The 23,577-nt window shown below is 35.6% G+C and overlaps 1 protein-coding gene across 2 annotated transcripts in view; it reads left to right on the top strand.

Moving 5' to 3' along the window:
* Nucleotides 1–23,577, top strand: part of Myc (bHLH transcription factor Myc) — a 61,487-nt gene that overhangs the window by 1,916 nt on the left and 35,994 nt on the right. Inside the window, exons 1-2 of one of the 2 annotated variants that reach the window (XM_085959880.1) lie at nucleotides 200–453; nucleotides 954–1,975. In XM_085959880.1, the coding sequence (XP_085816006.1) occupies nucleotides 1,150–1,975 (826 nt within the window). In that variant the 5' untranslated portion in view covers nucleotides 200–453; nucleotides 954–1,149. Of the gene's footprint in view, nucleotides 1–199; nucleotides 454–953; nucleotides 1,976–23,577 lie in introns of those variants that run through there. The other variant, XM_085959878.1, reaches the window with a different exon arrangement.

Here is a 23,577-nt window from a genome sequence, read left to right as displayed (position 1 = left end):
TAAGTTTGACGGTAGGCTAACGTCAAATCACCATTGGTATCGAGTAGATTAGTAATAAAGTTGTGAATGTTTACTTCCTGCGCACGCGATGTTATATCTCCTGCACATAAAAATACTGATGATCGTGTACGCGGGAACTCGCCGGCCGGCACCGGCACCGGCAGTGTTGCACAATACTCGGCAACGCGCGACACACCAATAATCAAGTCCGCGTACACCTACGTCCTACGTGATAATTATTTTTTTGCCCCTTCTGTTTTTATTTTGATTTATTTATTTACATTTTGCAAAGTTGGCGCGAAACGGTGTTCGACTTTTTGAAACTTGTCATCGGTCTTCATTACGTCGTAAACCTTCGGACGTTTTGGTTGTCATTATTGTCGTTGGCTAATTTTAAATTATTTAACGATCGTAATAATCCTTCTTTCTTTTAATAATTAATTGATTTCAGAGGTAAATTATTTGTGTATTTTTACAATTGATATTTTATCGTTTTTGTGTTTTAGTTGTTTATGCCTACAATTGTGAAATTCTAAAAATCATAATTTATTTATTGTGTAGCGGTTGTCATAATTGGAACAATAATAATTTATTTATACCAATCTTAATTCTACCGAAAAATACATAGTGACACATTTCTGCTGTCAAATTATTGTCGTTTTAATTTTTTTTTTAATATATTTAATAAACATTATCTTTATAAAACATAGCCTGGTGTTATCAATAAACGATATAGGTATATATATATATATATTTAATTCAAGTCTCGAATTATTGCTTCCATTGCCGATCAAAATGAATCTGAAGTGTTTGATTTGATTGTGGTTAGTTTTCTTTTCGTTCGCGGAAGTTTAGTTTAGTTCAGTTCAAATGACGAATACTTTTTTCCCACGGAATCAGTCAGCTGAAGTATTCGGCACAGTTCTAAAGCGAAATTGTTTTGTTTGTTTCAGAGGACGCTGCACGATACCTGCTTGGCTATCGTGATCGGTAGCCGGAAAATTGTGATATAAAGTTCTCGCGATAGCGCGGAGCAGTGAAGACACTTGTGATATAAATAATTTATTTAAATAAGCCTAAAATTAAGATTAAACCTAATAAAATAATTTATAATAAAGAAAAAAACATTATTAACTCTAGTATCGCGTAATGAGGATGTTCCCACAGGACATCGAAGAAGCAGCCGGAGATTCGTGGGGATTAACAAATTTGGGAATCGTCGAATACGGCGCGGTGCTATCAGACATGGACGACATTTGGACCAGCTTGGACAAACACAGCGACAAATTCGAACTGTTCGAATTAGGGGGCAGTCTTGGGGAGTTCGCCCTCGACGATGCCGAATTGGAGAGCATACTCGATTGGACCCTGGACACGATGGAAACTAACAAAATCGTCCATCACGATTGCATGTGGGCTGGAACCTGCATTGACAAATACCATAACGGCCCGAACGCTTGCACGAATATGCCAACCATCACAATGCCAACTCCTCCAGCGATCGTAGCCGCGGCTCCCACTGTGCAATCTTCACTCCCCGGGCGAAGTCTTCTACTGACAGCGGCGAGAGCGCCTCCTCGATTACCAAAAGCGCCCCGAAAGACCATAGCCCCTATCGCTCACGCCAGGCCCGATACGCCGCAGAGCCTAGACGAAGAAGACCATCCGCCCTTCAAACACAACCTCGACATCGCAGCCTTTGCACCGAACCAAACATCGCCGGAAAGGATATTAAAAGACTACGATTTTGATGACGAAGAAGAAGAGGAGGAGGAGGAAGAAGACGAGGAGGAGGAGGACGATGACTACGAAGATGAAGAAGAAGAGTACAAACACGAAAGTTACGAAAGACGAAGCCGTGATTCCAGAACTTACCGTGAGAACACTATAGCTTCAGACCACAGTTATACACTTTGCAAAACTTCCAAACAGACCAGATGTGACGGCTTGGGAGTTCAAACACCTTCCGATTCCGGTGAGTACCGATTTTTTATATTATTTTAAGTGTCTTTTTTAATACCTACACGTATATTCACATTTTCACATTGCTGGAATTAATTCAACCAGATAAATGATTAAATTTGAAATAAATATTCGCTAATAGAGAGAACTTTCGTAATAAATCCAATATGGTATCACTGCCAGTGTTTATTTCTAATTGTATCGGAGATAAACTGTCGAGATAACATTGCGTTTAACTTCGGCGTGTGATCGTGGAGCACCCTTCGCGAAATAAATCCCTCGGGCAGCCGCGCAGTAATTTGTGAAAGTTACCGGTCAAGTATGTAATTTTACGGTGCACATATCGTTTCATATAATATATGCCCACCTACTCGTTTACACTATATTTTCTCTTCTACATACAACATTGCACTTTTAACTGACAGAAGAAAGGCGACCAATCACTTGTCAGTTTCAAAAAAAGGAACTTAATCTAATATCTATCCGAATCATTTTACGCCATTTAAATTGTCCTAGGTTACGTACACAGTGTTATCTGTCATTCAATTGTTTATCATTTTTTACCGCGCCAAATTAAATACTACGATTTTATGGGCGTGATGGTAATAATATGATAGTGTTTTGAATATCGAAGCATTTTAGGAGTACAAACAATCAAATTTAATAATATTATTATGCAAATAGGTATTTCGACATGTTGTGAAATACGTAATTTCCATTCTATTTTCATTTGTATTCATATCTACACTTACCTATTTCTGTTGTACCATCAGATCTATAATAATATATAAAACACTTTCTCATAAGTATTATCAATGATTATACCTTTAACCTTCACATTATTAAAAATGTCTACGACGTAGCTTTACTTGCACTGTAATATTATTTGCGCACTGAATAAATATTATGTGCAAGATCCAATACATACATGATCACAGCATAAATTTAAAACTGTAAACTGTATTGTGAATAATCTCGGTAATTTTATTTTCATTCCAAAACAAGTCAGTGAGTGTGTAATTGTAATAAATTCGTACTTATGTATTTATATTATTATAATGGCCGTTCGCTGAAAATAGTGAACCACGATTTAATGCAGTGTCACTGCATCGATATAAAATAAACAGTCTTTTTGTACGATTGATTGTGCAAAACTCGATAGTTTGAAACTATTGGTCGAATTCATAGTACTGGTCCGATACCGTACTCAGCGAGTACCTAGTCACGGATGCTTGCCGTAATGGTTGGTGCGCGTGCGCCGGGACGCCATCGATCCGCCGCTGGAAGGCTTCGCGGCGCCCCCACCTCCGCAAGTCTGCCCCCTAATCTACCCCACCCCTCGGCCGTCTTGCCGAGACGTACTACGCAATCATTCATACGAACAGACTAGTGGAATTTCGCACGGTCCGCGTACCGTTTTACAACCCCTTCGGTAATTGGCATATTTTTTTTACAAACATCAACCCCATGTATTTACGCCATTTACGGCCTTGGTTACTCAGTCGATTGAAATAAATTTGTTGATTAATCAGGAATTTTCAAATCTCGGGAGAGTTATTAATTCTTATAAGAAAGTTTCTTATTGTAATAATTGTTCTTCAGTAAATACGACAGAACAGATTAGTAAGAATAAATGTAAAAACCACCACCGTGGAATATTAGTAAGTACACACGCACGCTCTTGCTCGATGGTTTTACGCTCATTCCAACGTGTCTCAACGTGTGTACCATATTCTGGCTCGATGGTTTTTTTGTTCGACATCGAACAAATTGCGCTATCCGAAAAAGATTGAAGGTAGGATCGTAATTCTTGCTCGATGTAATTTGAGTGAGGGAGTGAGGACGCACCGGCAAGGCTCGTGTGGCCTCGCTCTCATTCGTGGTGAAAGTCGTGGCGGTGCGACGGTGGTCTCACAGCGTCGTGTGTCGAGTTGCTCGACTGTGTGGACGCAACGACGAGCATGCTTCCAAGTCATATAGTCACATTAACGTTTTGGAGCAGACCATAAAACCCACGTAAAATAAAGCGCGCCTATGTTGAATGCGCGTTACATTTACGTGGCGAAGTTTAATGCATATTATTCTGATACGGACGTAACCCCATATTTTTCCACACTCGAGATCCGTAGCTTGTTATACCATACCCCGTAGGGTTAGCCAGTATCCGTTCATTTTGAGTTCCCTGGTAACATACAAATGGCTAATTCATTGAATAAGTTATATTTGATCGTAGTATTTATTTTATGAACTGGTACAACGGTTACTCCTGCTCTGTAAGATTTTACACACAAGTTGGCAACATAATAAAAAAACTCTAATTCCGTTCTATTCACCCATGGGAAATATAATAATAATGAAGCTCCTGATTGTGATACGCATTAAAATGAATCATGAATATTAAAACTGCATATTAAAGCAATTTAAATCAGTAACCAGTTGGTACCTATGCATCTAGTTTTATTCTTATCAGAATCATAAAAATATCAGAATATCAAATTATAAAAAAGGGCTAATAAAAGTTTGAATTCACTTGTGATTGTTATTAAAAATTATTATAAATTTTATTAAGAGCGTTTCCTTCACACTAACTATATCCTTGCATACATTTTTTTTAAATACTCAACAAATATTGTTGGCCATATTCAGTTAGTAACAATATCTGAAAACATCTGCCACATATTGTCATATTCCTGCTTTTTTATTCTGCTCTGCCTCTTGTCTGGATTTTTACGCACACCAGTGACGCAGAATATTTACATAATTCGTTAATTAAACTATAAAAACTTACCTTTGATGGGTAGAATCGCAAATATTATTATGTTCGACATTCTTATAACCCACATTCAAGGTGAAAACAGAGCTTTCGCTGCTTCTTATTAGAAACTCATTTCGTCGTATGAGGAGCGGGATAGTCCCGACTCTTCTGTAGACTCATCCATTTCAATTCGTGACACTCAGCATGCGGGTGCGGGTACACAAAGCGCTTAACGTCAGCGGACAGCAGAGCCAGTCCAAAAAACAAAAAAAAAATCTTTCTTAACTTTCTTCTTTAAGCATTACGGTGCATGGTTGCAGCATCAGCCCCGTGCGGCTCCGTCTCGGGACGGAATGAGCACTTAAAATCACTTCTTTCAGACACGTTTAAAGCGTCATGGAAAGCGCCCGTGCATATCCACGGCTGTGCAATATATGACGGGTGGTGGTGGGAACACCAAAATTTATGTAAGAGCCGGGCATATACGCAACAGCTAGTGGTTTTGGTGGCGTGTTTATAATACAATAAATACTTAATTGCCGGTCCAGTGAGTTAGAAACTTCGATAGAATTGGCTGTAATACATGAGTTTGAATACAATAAATCATTCCTACTAGATTCCACTAGGTCTCTCTTACAAGATTCTACTAAGCTCTAGAAGCTTTGTGGCAGCGGTTCATTGTTATGCATAGCATATGCGTTTCGGCAACAGATATTATATTTTCATTTATTTATATTTTATTTATATTTTAATGTTTATGTTCATCTCGTGCGCCCATGGCCACGGAGGCGCATGGTAACAAGCGACCGGAACCCATAATTGCAGTCCCTTAATAACTAACCTAGCCTTGTCGAAAATATAAGACCCGAAACCTGTTACGTCCTCGTCTCTCCTGTGTGGAAGATAAAAGGCAAACTCGTTTTTTGAACGCTTCATTTCCTCGAAAGTTTGCTCTGACTAACAGACGAGCCCTATTATCGGACTACTTTGATCTTGAATTCGGACTGCTCACAAAAGAACTTCCTTCGAATGCAGACGGACGTTTTGGAGGGTTTTCAGGGGCAGTTTGGTAAATAACCAGAGGTGTCAGTTTCCTACTACAACACACATTACATTTTATATGTACCTACACTATTTATATTAAGATAAGGATTCTCTTCAAAATTATATCATGATACTTCTACTTAGTACAATGTTATAAAAATTGATTGATAACAAATAAAAAATGCATGAAAAAGAATTCTTTATAAAACAAGGTGGTAATAAAACTTCCGAATAATAATATCGCATTGAGAAAATCCCTCTTAAAGTATAAAATTTAAATAATGTAATCTCATTTACTATTATTGTATGCAATAAAAACAAAATAAATAATTCAATTAAATTTACGATGCTATCCATTACAGTCCTTACAAAAAAATAAGATTCAGTTATCGGAGGACGTTTGCCAGATGCTTCCTTTCCTATAAGATTCTTTCAAAAAGTTTTCTTTTTGGATTCTTTTCCTTTTATACCTATGCTGAGATTACACAACTTACCGTCTGTTGCACGCGTCTTTTTTCTCCCCAACCCCCCCAATTCCCACCCTATTTTATTAATACATACAGTATAAAAATAATATCGCTTCTAGTACCTAAATTAGTTTGATTAAATTGAAGATGATTTTCATATTTCTTATTAGGGCTATGTATTGTGTTCGTGATTGCTACTTACGTTTAAGTATACATTATTTTAATTATTATAACGTAGTAACAATTATTCTTATAATCGTGTGTAAATTTCATTTTTTGTGGTCAGGCTTTGCACATTCATGTGAAATGATTAAGAGTTATATTTATAATCTATCAAAACCGCAAGATTAGGTGCTTTGAATTTGGATTTACGATTATATTATAATTCAAACAAATTTTATAAAATTTTAAAATAACGTAACCACACATATAATAATATCTATAGCCAAATCATCAGAGCTTAAATTATTTTCGACGCGTTATTAATCAATAATAAAATACTTTCAAGTACCTACCTACCTACTTAAGTATTAAAGAAAGTCTACGTATAGACATGCATGTTACGGAATCAAATCAACGTTAAAACTGGATTTACTTCGAACTCTTCTCTCCTAGCATTACTTTCGTCTTAAACCAGAGATCATCTTGGACGTCGTGGAATTCTTCGAATATTAAGGTGACGCATCAGTGAAACGCCAAATAATTTCCAACTGTAGGCGCGACGAAATTTTGGACTCGCTGCCATTCACTGAGAGAATCTCGAGCCAGAAGCACGTCACTTTGCTGCGTGATGACGACGGGTCAATTAATTCTAAAATCGTGTAAAGATGACTAAAAACGTTACCCATTTACTTTAAAAAGAAAACATGTCAATGAATATATTATTATTGTTACTAATAGAACAATAAACAGAACATAAAATGAACGTATGTTGGATTTATATGAAAAATAATATTTCGTTTGACAGGTGTCATTTGCACCCGCGACCCGCAGTCCGCGCATCGCCTAGCAACGATCTTTTTAGACCGTGCCTCAACTAATGCATGGCCTTAATGTATTAATTACTCTGCGTTGCCCGCCAATTTTTTGATGAGTATTCCGTACTTGATTAAGTCGGTGAGAAATCCTCAATTTCTTCCAATGATATCGTTTTCTGTTACCAAGAAGTATCTTATTAAAATTAAATATATGACAATACGTAGTTAGCATATTATGAAATCTGTTTATTCTATAATATTAATGTTGCTAGTGTAGGCATACACATGCGGTTAGTTGTGCCGCAAATAATACATTATTTATTTATTCCCTATGTCAACCAATTCTGCCAATTCAATGAGGTAGATGGCGTACTGCCTCCCCTGTACTCTCCGTTGTCTGCCGTTTCCACCCCTCTCGACCAGCAGCGTCTGGAAATGCTGCATAGCGCTAAATCTGCAGCTAACGTGGGACACATACCAAGTGCTTCATACTCGGACGCAATAAGTTTAGTCTGACAATATTTGTAAATTCTCAATTTTGAATCGGCCAGATCTGATCGGCGATTTTTTCTAATTTATTGGTAGGTTTAGTTAAAACGTAGTAGAAGAACACAATAAGTTATTATTCGTGGAATTTATAATTTTGAAAATAGAATAATATGTAAAATGACACTAGCGCCATCCTTTGATAGTTTTTTTTGTTTCCGTTCAGACTACATAATAATAATAGTTCTTTTTTCCACGATATCGCAAGCTATCAAGTTCGCAGTTCCGCACGTGGGTTTTCTTTCATTTCTCATCATCACGGCGGCAGACACAGCCAGTCTGGACGGTGTGATTGTACGCCGGTGTTACGTTACGCCATGTTGTCTGCATGCTACCCGTCTCGCTCTTCGTCTTTCCCCGTCTCATTTGCGTGTGTATACATTTTTGTTGTTTTTTTATACACATGCTTCTTTTCCCGCGAAATCCCATCCTGGAAATTAGCGCCGCCGATTTTTCGCGCCGTGACCGTATTTTGTACTAACCGAAACCTGTTCGATAATGGTCTATTTTTTCCGATTCAACTTCATCAAATCATTCACAGGCCTCCCCAATCACATAATCATTATAGACATTGATAAACTAAATGCACAAACAATTCGAAGTTATATAACGTCTTGTTTATCGAATTGTAATTACTATCTTTACTCAATGACATTAATATATGGACGAATCATCTGGAAAAGAAAATGACACTCACTTTATTGTCGGGTCTGCCGAATGGCATAATCTGTTCTAACACCATTACAATAAAGGTGATATTGCTATAAATTCCAGATGCTTTTTGTTGGTCTGCCGAAAGTTTCGGCTCGAACGGGTTCGCTCAAATGAACATTGACATTAGAAACACTGCTCTGACGCCATCACAATAAAGTTCATATTGCTATAAATTCCCGATGCGTGATATCGCGTAATGGAATTGCGTGACGTCTTCGTAAACATGCGAATGCGCGAGTTTACTTGCTAGCTACTGTATTGAATGCGTCGTCCATTTAATAATGTCATTGTCTTTACTATAATATTATCGACGGGTTGTAGCTAATCATAATTACGAATCTATCAGCGGTACCGGGTGGTCTTCGCTTTAATCAATGCGCATAGTGTCTGGGTATGAGGAATGTGCAGGGGTCATCGGTATATGTGTCAAACTATTATTACGCATAGTGTTAGGGAACGGCTTTATCAGGAAGCCTAGCCCAACGTGGCATTGCAAAGGTGGAGGCAGAGCGCCACTTTCAACTACCGCGGCAATGATGACCTCACAATCACACGGTTTCATATTATTTAATCGGAGTTATTGTATATTCGCCTTCTCCACCCGGATATCGAGTCCCGATCAAAGGGCTCGCAACATATTTATATTTTTACCTACATTTTATGAAAAACCCTTGCTGGGTGGAGTATAAGTATAATAAACTGATAACATGGTTTGGGTGCAGCCTTTGTTAATGTATACTTTCATATTAATTGATATTAATAATAATATTTCATAACATTAGGGATGTGCATAATTTGTAATCTATTCTTATGAATATTGGTAGTGTATTCCCTCGTCCAAACGAAATTTGATTACCGAGATCTTGTAAGTTATTAATGTTATGCCTCCGGTAGCGCCAAAAAACCCCTAACCACAATTAGGTGGTCTCCAAACGACTTTCCTGGGGGATAAAATTTGCAGCCGCCATGTTATTATAGTTTCGGCGTACCCATGTGCGATTTGGTCAGACCGGCGAGGGGCAGGTGAGGCAGACTCGCGGCCCGCGGGTGAGCGAGAACCGGTTCTCGAACCGCTCGCTGAATTCCGAGGATTGTTCCGGAGCGGAATGCAGGCCGCCGTTTTGCCACATAGACAGGCCTCGTCATCTTATTCGCCGCCGGGCTGCTTGTCACGATGCCGGCCGGTCTTTTGAAATCTTTACTGTCAACTTATTGCAGTGAATTCTCTTTTGATAACATTCACTATACTACAATAATTATTACTCATATATATTCCGTATGCTTACCCATTTTAATATGTATATTTGTGTGTAGATCCTTATGTATATTTTCAAGATTTCTTGGTTGTATTGTACTTTATCCTTGAGGAAGAAATTAGTCTTATCCTGCAGTATACACCAAACTCGAATTTTTTACAACTTTAGGTACACAACTTTTAGAGCATATTATTCGACACCCCTCCAAAAATCAGTTAGAATTGTTAGAACTATCTAATTATGTTTTTTCTTGAAAGTGAAACAAAATAATTTTCAACAGTAGGTGGAACGAAATTTCGCAGTCGTCGCCAACCGGAGACTGGCAGTGTGAGCACGTCAATTTGTTTTGTGATGGCGTCGTAGGAATATATTCTTAAATCGTGTAAAGATGACTAAAAAACGTTCCGCATGGACTTGTAAGAGAAAACATGTCAATGAATATACTATTATTATTACGAATATCGTAATAAATAGGGAATCCAATCCCGAGCCAAAATTCTGATCCTGGGATTTCGGGATTAAAATTTGACAATCCCGGGACTGGTCCCGGGATTGACGTTTTTTTCCATTGTTAATATAAAATTTTTATATTTACAAATAACATTGATAAAATCGGTCAAAAATAAATCTAGTATAATTTATACTATTTAAGACATTTATTGTTAATATTGTATACGTTCAATCTTGGAAATACACAAGTTTAATGGAGTAAATAATATTGTAATATAAATAATAATGTGAATTTAATATGAGATTGCTGTTTCTGATAGTAAAGACATAATGAATGGATTAGCGAGATTTTAAATAGTAAAGCAAATAATCATGGCGTACTTATGGCCTTTCCGCATCATAAATCTAATTAGTCTGCCAAATATGAAACTGCCGTAAAACGTATGATATCATGGTAGAATTACTTTGTTAAAAGTGCGAAGCATTGTTTTTTCCCAATCTTTCTCATTTTTAATAATTCATGTGAAAAAATAAAATGAATCGACAACCTACACATGGGTATAAATAAATCAAACTTCATTCAAACTCAGTTTATTTCTAATGTAGTTATTTTTTATTAAAAGTATTTTTTCTGTTTTATTTTCGCTTTTATTTTATTTTCCATAAAAATTGATAAAAAAATCAATCCCGAAATCCCGGGATTATGTTTATCAATCCCGGGATTCATAGGTATCGAAAATAGCTCGGGATTGGAATCCCTAGTAATAAACATAAGCTGTAGGTATCTTCCATCCGCGAATAACATTTTTATCTATCGTAGGTAAATTAACCATGAGTAATGATTTAACATAGAATCATTCATTCTTAAAAATGAATCAAGTAACCCGTGTGATGACTAACCGTTGAACTACATGAATAAATCAATATTCATACATTACGCATATTTTGATATATTAAAATACGATTATATGCCTATAGACTACTTAGGTATTTTGAAATTGATATAAAATGACTTACAGATTGTAACCATTTTTTAAAACAATAATCCACCAAGATACTGATGAAAACATAATATTGATATTTTTAAATGTCTTTTAAGCCGCTGGTCGATTTTCTATGTTACCTATGAGTGCAAATTATCGCCGGCGGAAATTCCCAGGTGTTGCATAATTTCATTATTAAGTATCATTATCACTACGGCGCTTGTTAACGGCCATTTTTTTGCGATGCAATCAATAAAAATGCAGTGGTCTCCCATAATCGTATGCAGCGACACAAGGCCCGGCAATGACAATATGCCATTCGAGCGGTACGTTACCTACTGCGTCGTTTTGCGCAGGTATTTCGACTAATATACCGTGGTAATTAATCTGATATCACTTCCTCATTCCCCGTTACATATTTTGAGTTGTTTACAAACAAATGATACATAATATTATGTAAATATTTTTGTATCAATAATAAATAATGAATAAAGGCGGTTGTGAATTTGTGGAACGCGATAAGTTTAGTTATATTTTCTAACTTGATTATAAATAATTGCATTAGCTACTTATTCATTTCTAGCCACTTAATAATAGTAAACGTTGCTATTTAATGATACGTACAGTTATTGTGGTGACAGACAGCTTTAGTGCCGAGATAATTACTTTGTAGGTATAATGACTTTCTTTTGCAGTGCAACAACTGATAATGACATTTAATTAAAATACAATTATTTATTGAAATGTTTGCAAACTATTATGCAGAATAAGGACATCTGATCAATTTAATTATAAATTATTATCCAATAATTCATTAAATGAATGTTAATTTTAATATTTAATTAAGGCCATACGTTAGTTGAGGCACGGTCTAAAAAGATCGTTGCTAGGCGATGCGCGGATTGCGGGTCGCGGGTGCAAATGACGCCTGTCAAACGAAATATTATTTGTCATATAAATCCAACATACGTCCATTTTATGTGCTGTTTATTGTTCTATTAGTAACAATAATAATATATTCATTGACATGTTTTCTTTTTAAAGTAAATGGGTAACGTTTTTAGTCATCTTTACACGATTTTAGAATTAATTGACCCGTCGTCATCACGCAGCAAAGTGACGTGATTCTGGCTCGACATTCTCTCACTGAATGGCAGCGAGTCCAAAATTTCGTCGCGCCTACAGTTGAAAATTATTTGGCGTTTCACTGATGCGTCACCTTAACGCTTTCGCTGCTGAAGAGATAATGAGATTTTAATTGCCCCCTTTAAAATGCACGTTAATTACATCGATCGGCCGCCTGGTCATTACGCGCCGTGTGCGTCTTCCGCGTCCAAAGTATTAAGCTAAATGTGTAAATTCAAATTTATATTACCATTATTATACATAAGTTAGTTCAGAATTGGTTTTTATAGATACATAATTGTAAAATCAATAAATAAACGCTCCCTAACACTTCGAACGACAAGTTTCCTCCATAACCCCTCCACAAGGACATTTAATCTGCTTAAAAGCTATTTATATTGCGAATTACATATGCAAATCTGGTTTGATTTTACTGGCCAATCTATTCCGTATATCACGATTTGTTTTACGACTACTGAGGGGTTTCCTATTACCCCGCACGCATTTCCGCCTGGTTGATAAAAGTCTGCATACTTGGTTTGAAATGGGGGGTGGTCGGCTACCCCCAGTCGCTGGCATCGGACTCTCCGGTGGTGGGAGGCTATAATCCTGGCTGGCACTCGCCCATTAGCATGATGAATATGTCTAGAAAGTTATTGCTGAAGGAACCTTTCTTTTTGACGACCAAATCGAGCCATAAAACATACATTATTGGCTCCGGTAGCAAGTTTACTTACAATTTAAAATAATTCCACAGCGGGGAACTGGTCAATATTTTTTTTCCAATTTATGACTGTAGTTATACTATGGAAACTACTGCAGATTTGATGACTATGTATATTAAGGGGAATATATAAGTACATAAAAATGATCATACGTAGATTAAATTAAAAAGTTAAACATCTGGGAAAGTGTGTATACAGTGTAGATTGGTAGTTATGACGAGAAAGATTAATGATCACTGATATTAAAAAAAAATATTACTTCCATTAATTATTTAAATTGTTATGAAAAAATCTGTATGTATTGAAACCTCAATCAATATTTCAAAGTCTTTCTGAAGATGCCATCACGTAGAGACGAAAAAATGATAGAAAGGGTGGCATTCGTCTTTTCTTCTGTCTGTTCGCGTTTGCACAAAATCGATCATCATTTTAAGCTGTCAATAATGAAGGCATTCTAATGAAACATACCTCTTCAAATTCTTGCACGTGCCGCATACGTGCAACTGTTTCCCAGCCATTTATCATACCGTCTCCCTGCCTGTCGGATATTGAAGTTTATGATCGTCATCAGCAACATCCAGCAAAACGAACAGATCGCGTAATGGATGTTAATAATTATCTTGTAAACATCTCACGACGTCGGCGGATATCCCACCTGTCAGGCATTGGTCGATCGTGGCGACGTGTAACACGAATAGATAAGGCCGGAATCATCGACCATAGAGAATCGCATTCGATCTAAGCCTCGCATCCAACAAACCAAAACTACCATTACAATACAGAAAACGGGGCAACATTATGCCAATTCAACTTATCATCGTATAGTTATTTCGAACGTTTCTCCCAAACCTCATATTTGAAAATACAAAATCCATTAAAATTAATAATTCAATACAATAACATTCTTCTGATTATTTAAATAACCTTTGTTAAATAATAGATGACACTAGTGCCTTATCTTTGCAACGCTTCATCGGGTCGGCAAAATTGCCATTTTTTTAATACTGCCGCGCAATATTCACATTCCAGTCAAGCTGAGATGTCAATGAAAAACGTACACTTCTTAGATACAAACCTGGATCCTTCATGTTGGTTGCCATGTTCAATTATTTATTTCTCTGAAATCTTTCACTGCGGCTGTCGCACTGACATGTCGCTCTCGTAGACTCTCGCAATTCAATACCTACCTATATCAATTATTGCGAAGCGGGGCCAGCTTTATAATAGTTTCTAAAAATTGTGTTTGATTTAGTTTGAACTATATAACGAACATGTTGAAAATTCTTCCATATTAAAGTATAAATCATGGATCAAGTATACGATTTTTTCAATCAGTTATAATAATAGTTCAAACATTTTTTAGACCTGGATCGTTCGTTCTTTATTCAAATTATTTCAAGATACAAGATGCAGCTGATTTCAAAATATTCAACACTTCGCGATTTGAGCATATGTAATTGATGATCTGTAGATTGATACGTGAGAATTTATCAAAAATAATACTGCAATATGTCTGATGAACGGTGCTGTGTCTGGCTGTTGTATAATATTTGTTTTATTGCCGGACCAATCATTCAATTATTACGAATAATAAATAAATCGTTTCACCGAATCTCTAAAAGTCCCAGCAATTCATGCTGAGGAATTTTGTCAAGATATGCGTTTGGACTGTGAGCGGCCAGCACGTGATATAAACGGGAAACCGGTTATTGTCTACATTGTGCTTCGAGAATATCGCTAATAATTTATTTAAACGTGAGATTCCACATGACAGGGCTTAGGAAACTTTTTAGCACCCATCGCATACAGTCTGGTAAATTGTTAATAATGTAGCCCCGTATAATATGTCTAGAATATTATTATAAGACACTTTTACAGATATCGATCGAATTTCTAATGTTGTTTGTTTTCATATGAGCGACACCTTCGCGGTTCTTTCACAAATAAATCATGTAACAATTATTTCAACCGCTGCGGCAACCCTTTCAACGGCTAGACTGATAAATTGTTGGTTACGTATTACGGTTTGTTTTGTTTCTTTTAGTTACATTGTTATTCCTGTCTGACTTGATGAGAAAAAAGGAAGAAAAACAATAACCTGGCGCGTGCCCATCGCCCAGACCTAGACTTGCATACTAATGCAGTTGTACTGGTTTTTTCATTCACAGTCGCATTGCAACTTCACTGCACTTTTATCTATTCGCGTATAATTAAGTACACAATCATCTCTACCGTGCAGAGGCGCACTGCTTGGTTGCACCATGGGTCCCATGATTATAATATATTACAAATTACAACATCGCTTTATTGTCACATTGAGTGTCTTCTTGATTGGGTCACGCATTCAAATTAGATACAATTTGAGTCGGGCAAGATTGACGTTGTGGTACTGCAGTTTTCGTGAATTTGCAACGCTATGTCACTTGTCCCTTCTGTGTATTGATCATTCCTTCACACGTACTTACACGGTATAATTTGATTTGAAAGATTCCCGCCAAAAATTTTAATAGAGCTCGACTACTGAAAGAATACGGGTCATGCAAAAAAATATTTATTGTATTCTTCCGTTAATTTTTAAATGCTGTTTTGAGTCGGTAATCCAAATTATTATATCATCGCGTATTTCTAGGTACGTCATGTTTTCAGGTTACATAACCGATCGTTAAAGGTTACTTGAAGTAAATTTTGGCGATATATTTCACAACAATAATTATTAGAAAGTTCATTTTTTGCACGTCAATATTAAAAAGTTTGTATCGAAAATTATTCATAAATCTCTCCGCCCTCACACGATACTACCGAGAGGTATAAGATCGTGACATGAATCTGTAGAAGCATTGAAGATTTCATAATAATATGTAACTATTTATTAATTAGAATTGCCATTTAATATGAGTACAAATTGATAGATGAACATGTTTTCTCTCATGCTGCTACCCTTATCTCTTTTTTTTAGATATTGGGACACGTCATGATAATAATAAATTTCACTAATTCTTTAAAAAAAAATAGACAGACAAGGTATCAATTATTATAATTCAAATTACACAGGTACTAGCTATTGTTTTATTTTATTGCTCTTATGACATCTGTCAAACATTACGATTACATGAATGACAGAAAACACTCGCGATTTTTTTTCAAGCTCGACGCGTTCTCACGCTTTTCATTACGCATTGTGTAGCGTGCAGTGTATGTAAGAGTAAAATAAAGTGGTGTGTAATCAAATAATCAAAATAGACTGTACCCATTATTATTGAATTAGTGTCGATGTTCTTTGAGTAAAGTGAAATGCTCTTTTTTTTTTTTTTTTTTAATTTTCGAACGAATTCAATTTCATTTTATTATTTGAATTTGGATCAAAAAAACATATTACAGTAATGTAAATATTTGAATTTCGAATGCGGAATTATACGCTACGCTGTTGGTTGTTTTGTTTTGTTCCTGAATTGCGTTGTGGGTGAGTTTGGCGTATCTCACGTGATGTGACGGTTGACCCATTGACCGCTGCACGTAGGCCAAGCGATGCACTTGACCCCCCGGCGGGCGCTTTCTACGGTCGGCATATTATTATTATCAATATTATGCAAGGTGTTTTGGTATGCACGGTGCCCCCGGTGCCTCTGACACGTCCACGCGTCCCGAAGGCGTTGTCGATTACGGCAATACATCTTTTCCTTCAATTAAATAACCCTTTCCATACCATCGCAACTAATCTTTTTAACAACAATTTAAATTATTTTTCCGCGCTTAGTCTTTTGCATTTCTGCAATAAGAATCACACACATACCTTCATCATTATGTGATTTAATATGCTTTTTTAGTTCAATTATCATATACAGACAAGAGACAATGTATCACTGACATTAACATTAATATTAATATTATTTCCACAATACAAAGTAATCTCAAAAATAAATTTACTAAAACTTGTAAAAGATGTATTATATCCAATAAATCCCTTGCATGATGTGTAGTTGTTATATTTTACTTTGGTATTACCTCCAACTAAGTACCTACCAAGTTGAGTTTTTTTTTTGTGTATGGATCATATTATTTTATTGCGGCCGAACACAGTATGCGAGGAACGATGATTCAATTGAGAAATTATTTGTGAACTGCTTGATTGAAAGGTTTGATATCGACTACTCCTTATTTATATGTACATAAAAGTTCAGTTAACGTCAGTTATGTCAACTGTTTTTGTGACAAGAACTTAATTATCGACTGAGATCGTTAGTTCTATTTTATGTAACTATTTATGTACTGTAAATGCATTGCATAGATACTATAACTAAATATTTGTGAAAAACAAGATAATTCTGACGGCAGAACACACCGAATTAGAATTGAATCCAAAATATTATGCAATAATTGAAAGGAACAAACAACCGAGAATGACAAGTAAAATCAACACCGCTGAAATACTAAGTTTCACCCACAAAACCTTTCGCACACAGATTTGAACCATCCATTATTATAAAAGCTTTTCTTGCCAATTCCTTATATTAATACAGTTTAGGTTGCAGCAAGTTGAATGAAAATCTAACAAGCTTTAAGGACCTTTAAGACCCTAATGTACTTTGTAATGTGGCGTTTATCGTTTCGTCAATTTATTCCGTTCGATAGTGCAGGTCTGGCGCGTCCGATAATCGGTTTTAATATTTGTCGGCGTCGCTGCACAGGTGGTTAAATAGTTTTGCGTCGGTTTTACCAAGCAAGCACAACACGACTCCGCTGACATTACTCCCTGGGAGAGTACCGTGGGAAGTTTTCCAATAGCGCCCAACTCGACACCTGATAATCGGAATATTAAAATATTTACGGCCGTGTATAAGTTCGTCAGTCACATTCCGAACACGAATAAACGTATATAATATATTATTACCACACATTACCTGGGTTCCTGCTATAGTAAAGTTATTCTTATATAATTTTATTATAAATGTTGATAAATAACCATAAATACTCTATTTAGAATAGACATCTTATGAGACACCTGTATACCATTGATCCATCCCAGTGCATTCTCATCATCTCTCAATGACCAATGGAGATCTCGGTGACATACCCAATGATTTGGATGTATTCAGAATCACACAGAGGAGGTAGATTATTTAATCCTGCCGTATGTGTGTTAAGCATACATAGTACCAATGACATTAATATGAACGAAGCATCTGGAAAAAAATGACACTCACTTTTTTGTCGGGTCTGCCGAATGGTTCGGTTCGAACTGGTTCGCTCAAATTACAATAAAGGTGATATTGCTATAAATTACCGATGCGTGATATCGCATAATGGAAATTGCGTGACGTCTACCTACCTATACATGTGCGAATGTCGCTATGCGCGAATTTACTTGCTAGCTACTGTATTGAGTGCGTTGTCCATTAATAATATCATTGCATCGTACACATCGATAGCTAGTCAAACAATGTATATTACGTATATAATTACGGAGAAGTTCGTTCGCCCAGGAGCTCAAGTCTCAATCGTTGGCTTCATCACCTCATCCCAGATGCTTGCCAGATCAAATATCCACAGAAAAAAAATCGGAAACCATCACAGTATAATACTTATTATATAAATTACCCTCACTCAAAATAATCACATTTTATATTTATTTATGAACACCACTGTAACATCAGCTATTTTCATATTGTCAGATAATGTTGTATGTCCGATTAAATCGAAAATCCCGATTCTTGTGTGCAATAAACGGATTTAGTACAAAAATTAAACGACATCTGTTTTGTCTGCAATAAATACACAACTATTGCCTTGATTCTCATGATCCGCATTCGTGAAACTCGAAGTTCAAGGCAACGGAATGGCAGCGACTTGAAAGAAAGAGTATGACGGCACGAACGGCGGCAAGGGTTATCGACTGGATAATAATAATTTTACAAATTCCAATATGCAATAATAATGTTATTGCATAGTCGGCCGAGGCCGTCGTCCGTCGATTCATTTTTATCGTTTGTTTATTTTGGCTACTTCATTAACCACATATATTCAAATGTTTTTGTTTTAATATTTGTACATTATCATTCAAACTATTGATTAAATAGTGTGTGAAAGTTATATGTTATTCAGTTTCAGTTACCTTGTTAAATTGCTATATATTTGATTTCCCTTCATCTCATCTGTCTGGATAGCACAATGTATCAAGCGCCCCTATTTATTCTTATTTTGATTTATTACAAATGGTAATAACGTTATACAATATTTCTCATCAACAAGGATATATTACTATATCATGTGAATGATAATAGTAAGTTATAATTTTATAACTACATTACGTTATACGATACTATTGACTGGGAAATTAATTTACGTACACCAATATAGGTACGTCTTCCCATTATAAATATATATGTAAGTATTTTTTTTTTTAATCATTTTGTTTAATCATGTTTATATTAAAATTTACAAAGCGGTTGTATTTGTATAGTGAAAATTCTCGGAATTCATTCATCACCGTGTCATTGTATTTTTTATATCGTGATTCATCTCAGTTTAAGAATGCAGTGTACAAAAGTTTACACACGTATCAGGAAGTGTCTTAATCATATCTGGCGCCTCACCGCTTTTAAAATATTCATAAATTGTGTATAATAATTGCTACAATTTATTGTTTTGAAATCGTTTATCTCTATTCTATAAGTAGGTTTCAATCAATCCAAACAATGTAGTCGAGATCTCTTTAATATGTAGTCTAAAACCAGGTGCTGACAAATCGGTGAACCGTCAGATTGAATTTTAAGATTATTGGCAATTTCACAGGCCAGTTGTCGTTTGCTAAATTACAGCGAGAAAGAGACATCAGATAGAGCCTCAAAATACTCACTAACACAAATAAATGCGATCAGTTGCGCTTCAGATTGGAGAATGCGGAACGACGAATTTTTATTGGAATCAAATTAATCTTCTTTTTACAAGTATATTGTTATCTTATCAAACGATATCTATATTCATCTTTGTAGTATTACTTTTTATCTTTTTAAATACCTACAAATATAATTATAACCTATAATATAATTGTTGACCTAAGTACATACATTTAGTATTTAATCGGAAAACGTCGTTTACGAAAGCATGTCCTTTCTCCACCTATCGTTTAATAATAAGATACAATAATTGTTTAATTACATCATACAAATTAACGGTAAGTGATTGAAATACATTTAGCAGTAAAATGCTAATTCCTGGAACAGACTTTTATTTTGTTTCATCTCAGCAATAGGTAAAAAATACGGTTCTGCTCACAGCAGTGGCGTAGAGCTAAACTTATATAATTAATAAGTAATTACAAACGAGAGCAATGGCACAATTTTAATTGTTTCACGTAATTCGCTTCTGGCATCGTCAGCTGTTTCCGATCCACTGCTGGATGGAACCGGCCGGCAAGTTATTTTAGGTCTTACTGGTGTATCGGACGGCTGTTTTTTAAACCATATAATAATTGCGATTTAATGAAATCGCTTCGCTTGCGATTTTTTCAGCGGTTTGTTGTGTCTCGGATTGGCCGCTCGGCTGGCCGTCGACCCTGCTAACAATATACACTTTCGATCATAACACTGGAGCTATGTCTTCAAACAAATAATTTAAAACTATTTAAATTAATATTACCATAACAATTCTAACTTCATAAACATGGTCACAACTGATCAATTGACACTGCCGCTCTCAGCGGACGATTTCGTACTGTAGAAATATGTGTTCGTGAAGTTATATTATGCATCAAAGAAGTCACACGCATGACAGTTACATCGAGTAAAGGCGCCTTTTCACACCGTCCCTTGTGGCTACATATTTAGGCGTCAACTTAACTATACTTCTACTTCACTATATGTACATTATTATAACACTAGCGATGTTAACACAACTACAATAATATCCTTTTTTTGTTAAAACCAAAAATGCAGTCAAATGGTGTTGCGGGATCATTTTTGCACGATTATTATGCCGGGTCCACACTGGCAACGTGTCGCCAGCAACCTCGTTAAATTGTACGATAAGTATGATAATTATTGTAAAATTTAACGAGGTTGCCGGTGTGGACCCGGCATTAGGTGTTGCCACAATATAACAGATTAATAAAAAAAAAATGCGTTAGCCAGTCGCCATACGAGCAGTTTTGGTATATGACTTAATGATGGGCAGGCCATTAAACGCAAGTAATACAAAACTCCCTGTTTCGTGACAATCTTTAATGAATACCTCTTATGATACAGATGTAAATACATATTTAAAATAACATTTATTTTCTCCATCCAGCAGGTAATGCACTTCTCATTATTTTTGTGTTTCCTGAATGTCACTATTATTCCGTCGATCTGTGCGTACATCATGCGTTTCGGTTTGTTTTGAATCATCTCTCGTAGGCAGGTGTATAAAATCAAAGTACTCAGTCTCCCCCAACCTACCACGGCTGTTACTCTGGGGCGTTTTTTTGTTTACGTTTTTTGCCCACACACCTGTAGCGAATGTTTGGCATCGTACCTGTATCTCCTTACTCACTACTCCATTCGCACCGCGTCTCAGGAGATGCCGACCTGCGTTCCGTTCCAATCTCGGATGTAATTAATTATTACAACCTCCAAAGACAGAGGGCCAAATTGTTTTAATTTAATTTTTTGACAGTACATACATATATATTATCACCTATTGATATTTACCGGAAATTCGTGTCCCATCTTTAGTATTTTATAATCATTTATATGGATTATAATATTATTATATAAAGTAGGTAATCTATTTTCATATTCATATTATATACTAACTTCGTCTCAAATACATTATATCATGTACCTATCTATTTTTTTTTCTTCATGCGAAGGACTACATTGTAAACATTGGTACCCGTGAATAAATATATTCAAATATTTAATAGGATTCGTGGTTTAAACTCGAGAAATCTGTAATGCATCACGAGATTTGAATATAGCGTTCACAATGGAATATAGTTATCATTGAGGGCCGTGCTCCATTACTTGCGACTTTATAAATCGATCAGTTAGAAACTATTTAGACATGGCATGGTCAGCAGAATATATCTACATACTTACCGTATATTTTACATGTTTCCATCTATTATTAATGAGATTTTTCACACTTGATTTTTATAGCTCATTCTATTTATTAAAAAAAAACTACACCATTGGAATTCAGTGGAGTACTTGTTAGAAACTATTCATATTATTAATTGTATGACGTTAAAATGCGTATTTTGTGAAGAAAATTTTGGACGCAGACCGTCGTATTAATCTCCACTGTTATGGACTCCTAATTCACATTTAGTTACGCGGTCGGAATCTCACAGTAATTGTGATTGATCAAATCAAACGATGATCTTATTTTTAGTACTGAAATACGTCTAGTCATCATCAATCGTTGCCGTGACCAGCCCTGATGATGAAATACTTGCTATTATTAAGAACTGCCGTTTATAGGTATTTGTTGGAATTGATTTTTAATGGTCGTAATAAAAATCCTGCAAAAGGATATTGTCATTTCACCCACATTTATTTAATTCAAATGCATTTCTTTTTTATCTGGACAAAACGACATGCAGTAGAACATGAATAAATAATTGATAGTAGTGACTCTGTGAAATCTATAAATTTTTGTTCACGTTATGGCATGTCTTTAATATACTTAATTGCTTAATTATTTCGTTCATGATCTTGGTAATAAGACCTAATAACAATGCCTTGCAGAATCTATGCAATAATTTAAATATTCAGCAGGTTTTTGTTCTCATAGTAATAATTTTATTAAAATAAACTGGATGTTGAAATATTGCATTTGGTCGCGAATTCCTTCTCACGTTGTTAGAACTCGTGAATATCCGGCAGGCATTAAAACGATAGTCATTATATTCTGCATATATACAGTATGCATTCAATCCAAATCCAGGTTAAATATGTTACACATTTTATATCCGCGAAATTTATAGTCTTGTCAGTTCAAACATCACATTTCGTAGTAAATCGTCTTTATGTCCATCGTAAGAAAATGTTCTATCAAACATTTAGCTTTAATAAGGAAACCATTATGTACATAAAAATGATTTATTTAATTTATCGATACCTATTGAATGGTTGCCCTTGAATCAAATGATTAGCGCCTGTTAACAGTGTATTGACCAATAGCTGATATGTATACGTGTTGTATCTATACATATAATAAATAAATTTGCGACTCCGATCAAGTGTTTTAAATATTTCGGACGTACTTCTCTTTTTAGGCAAGCCAATGAACCTATTCTTAAGTAGCCTGTTGTATAATTTTTTGGTAAATTTACTATTCATAAGAAATCCTTGAAAATTGTCGGCGGTAGTTTCGAATCGAATGATTTTCTACTTAGGTATTCCTTCTGTATAACACTTTTTAAAAATGGAACAAAATTAAATATTTTTTTAATGTGATTACAGAGTTCTAATTTCAAAAAACATTCAAATTTTAAAATATTCGAAGGTGAATTAATTCATGCTGCAATTGTTTTTTTAGGATAATGCTTATTTTAATTGCAAACTTTTGCCTTATTTATTTTATTTGTATAGCT

This window comes from Rhyacophila brunnea, unplaced genomic scaffold (assembly GCF_057557595.1).
Source record: "Rhyacophila brunnea isolate RB1 unplaced genomic scaffold, BYU_Rbru_1.0 scaffold_9, whole genome shotgun sequence".
NCBI classification, from domain to species: domain Eukaryota; kingdom Metazoa; phylum Arthropoda; class Insecta; order Trichoptera; family Rhyacophilidae; genus Rhyacophila; species Rhyacophila brunnea.
This window is presented reverse-complemented; position numbering and strand designations above follow the sequence as displayed.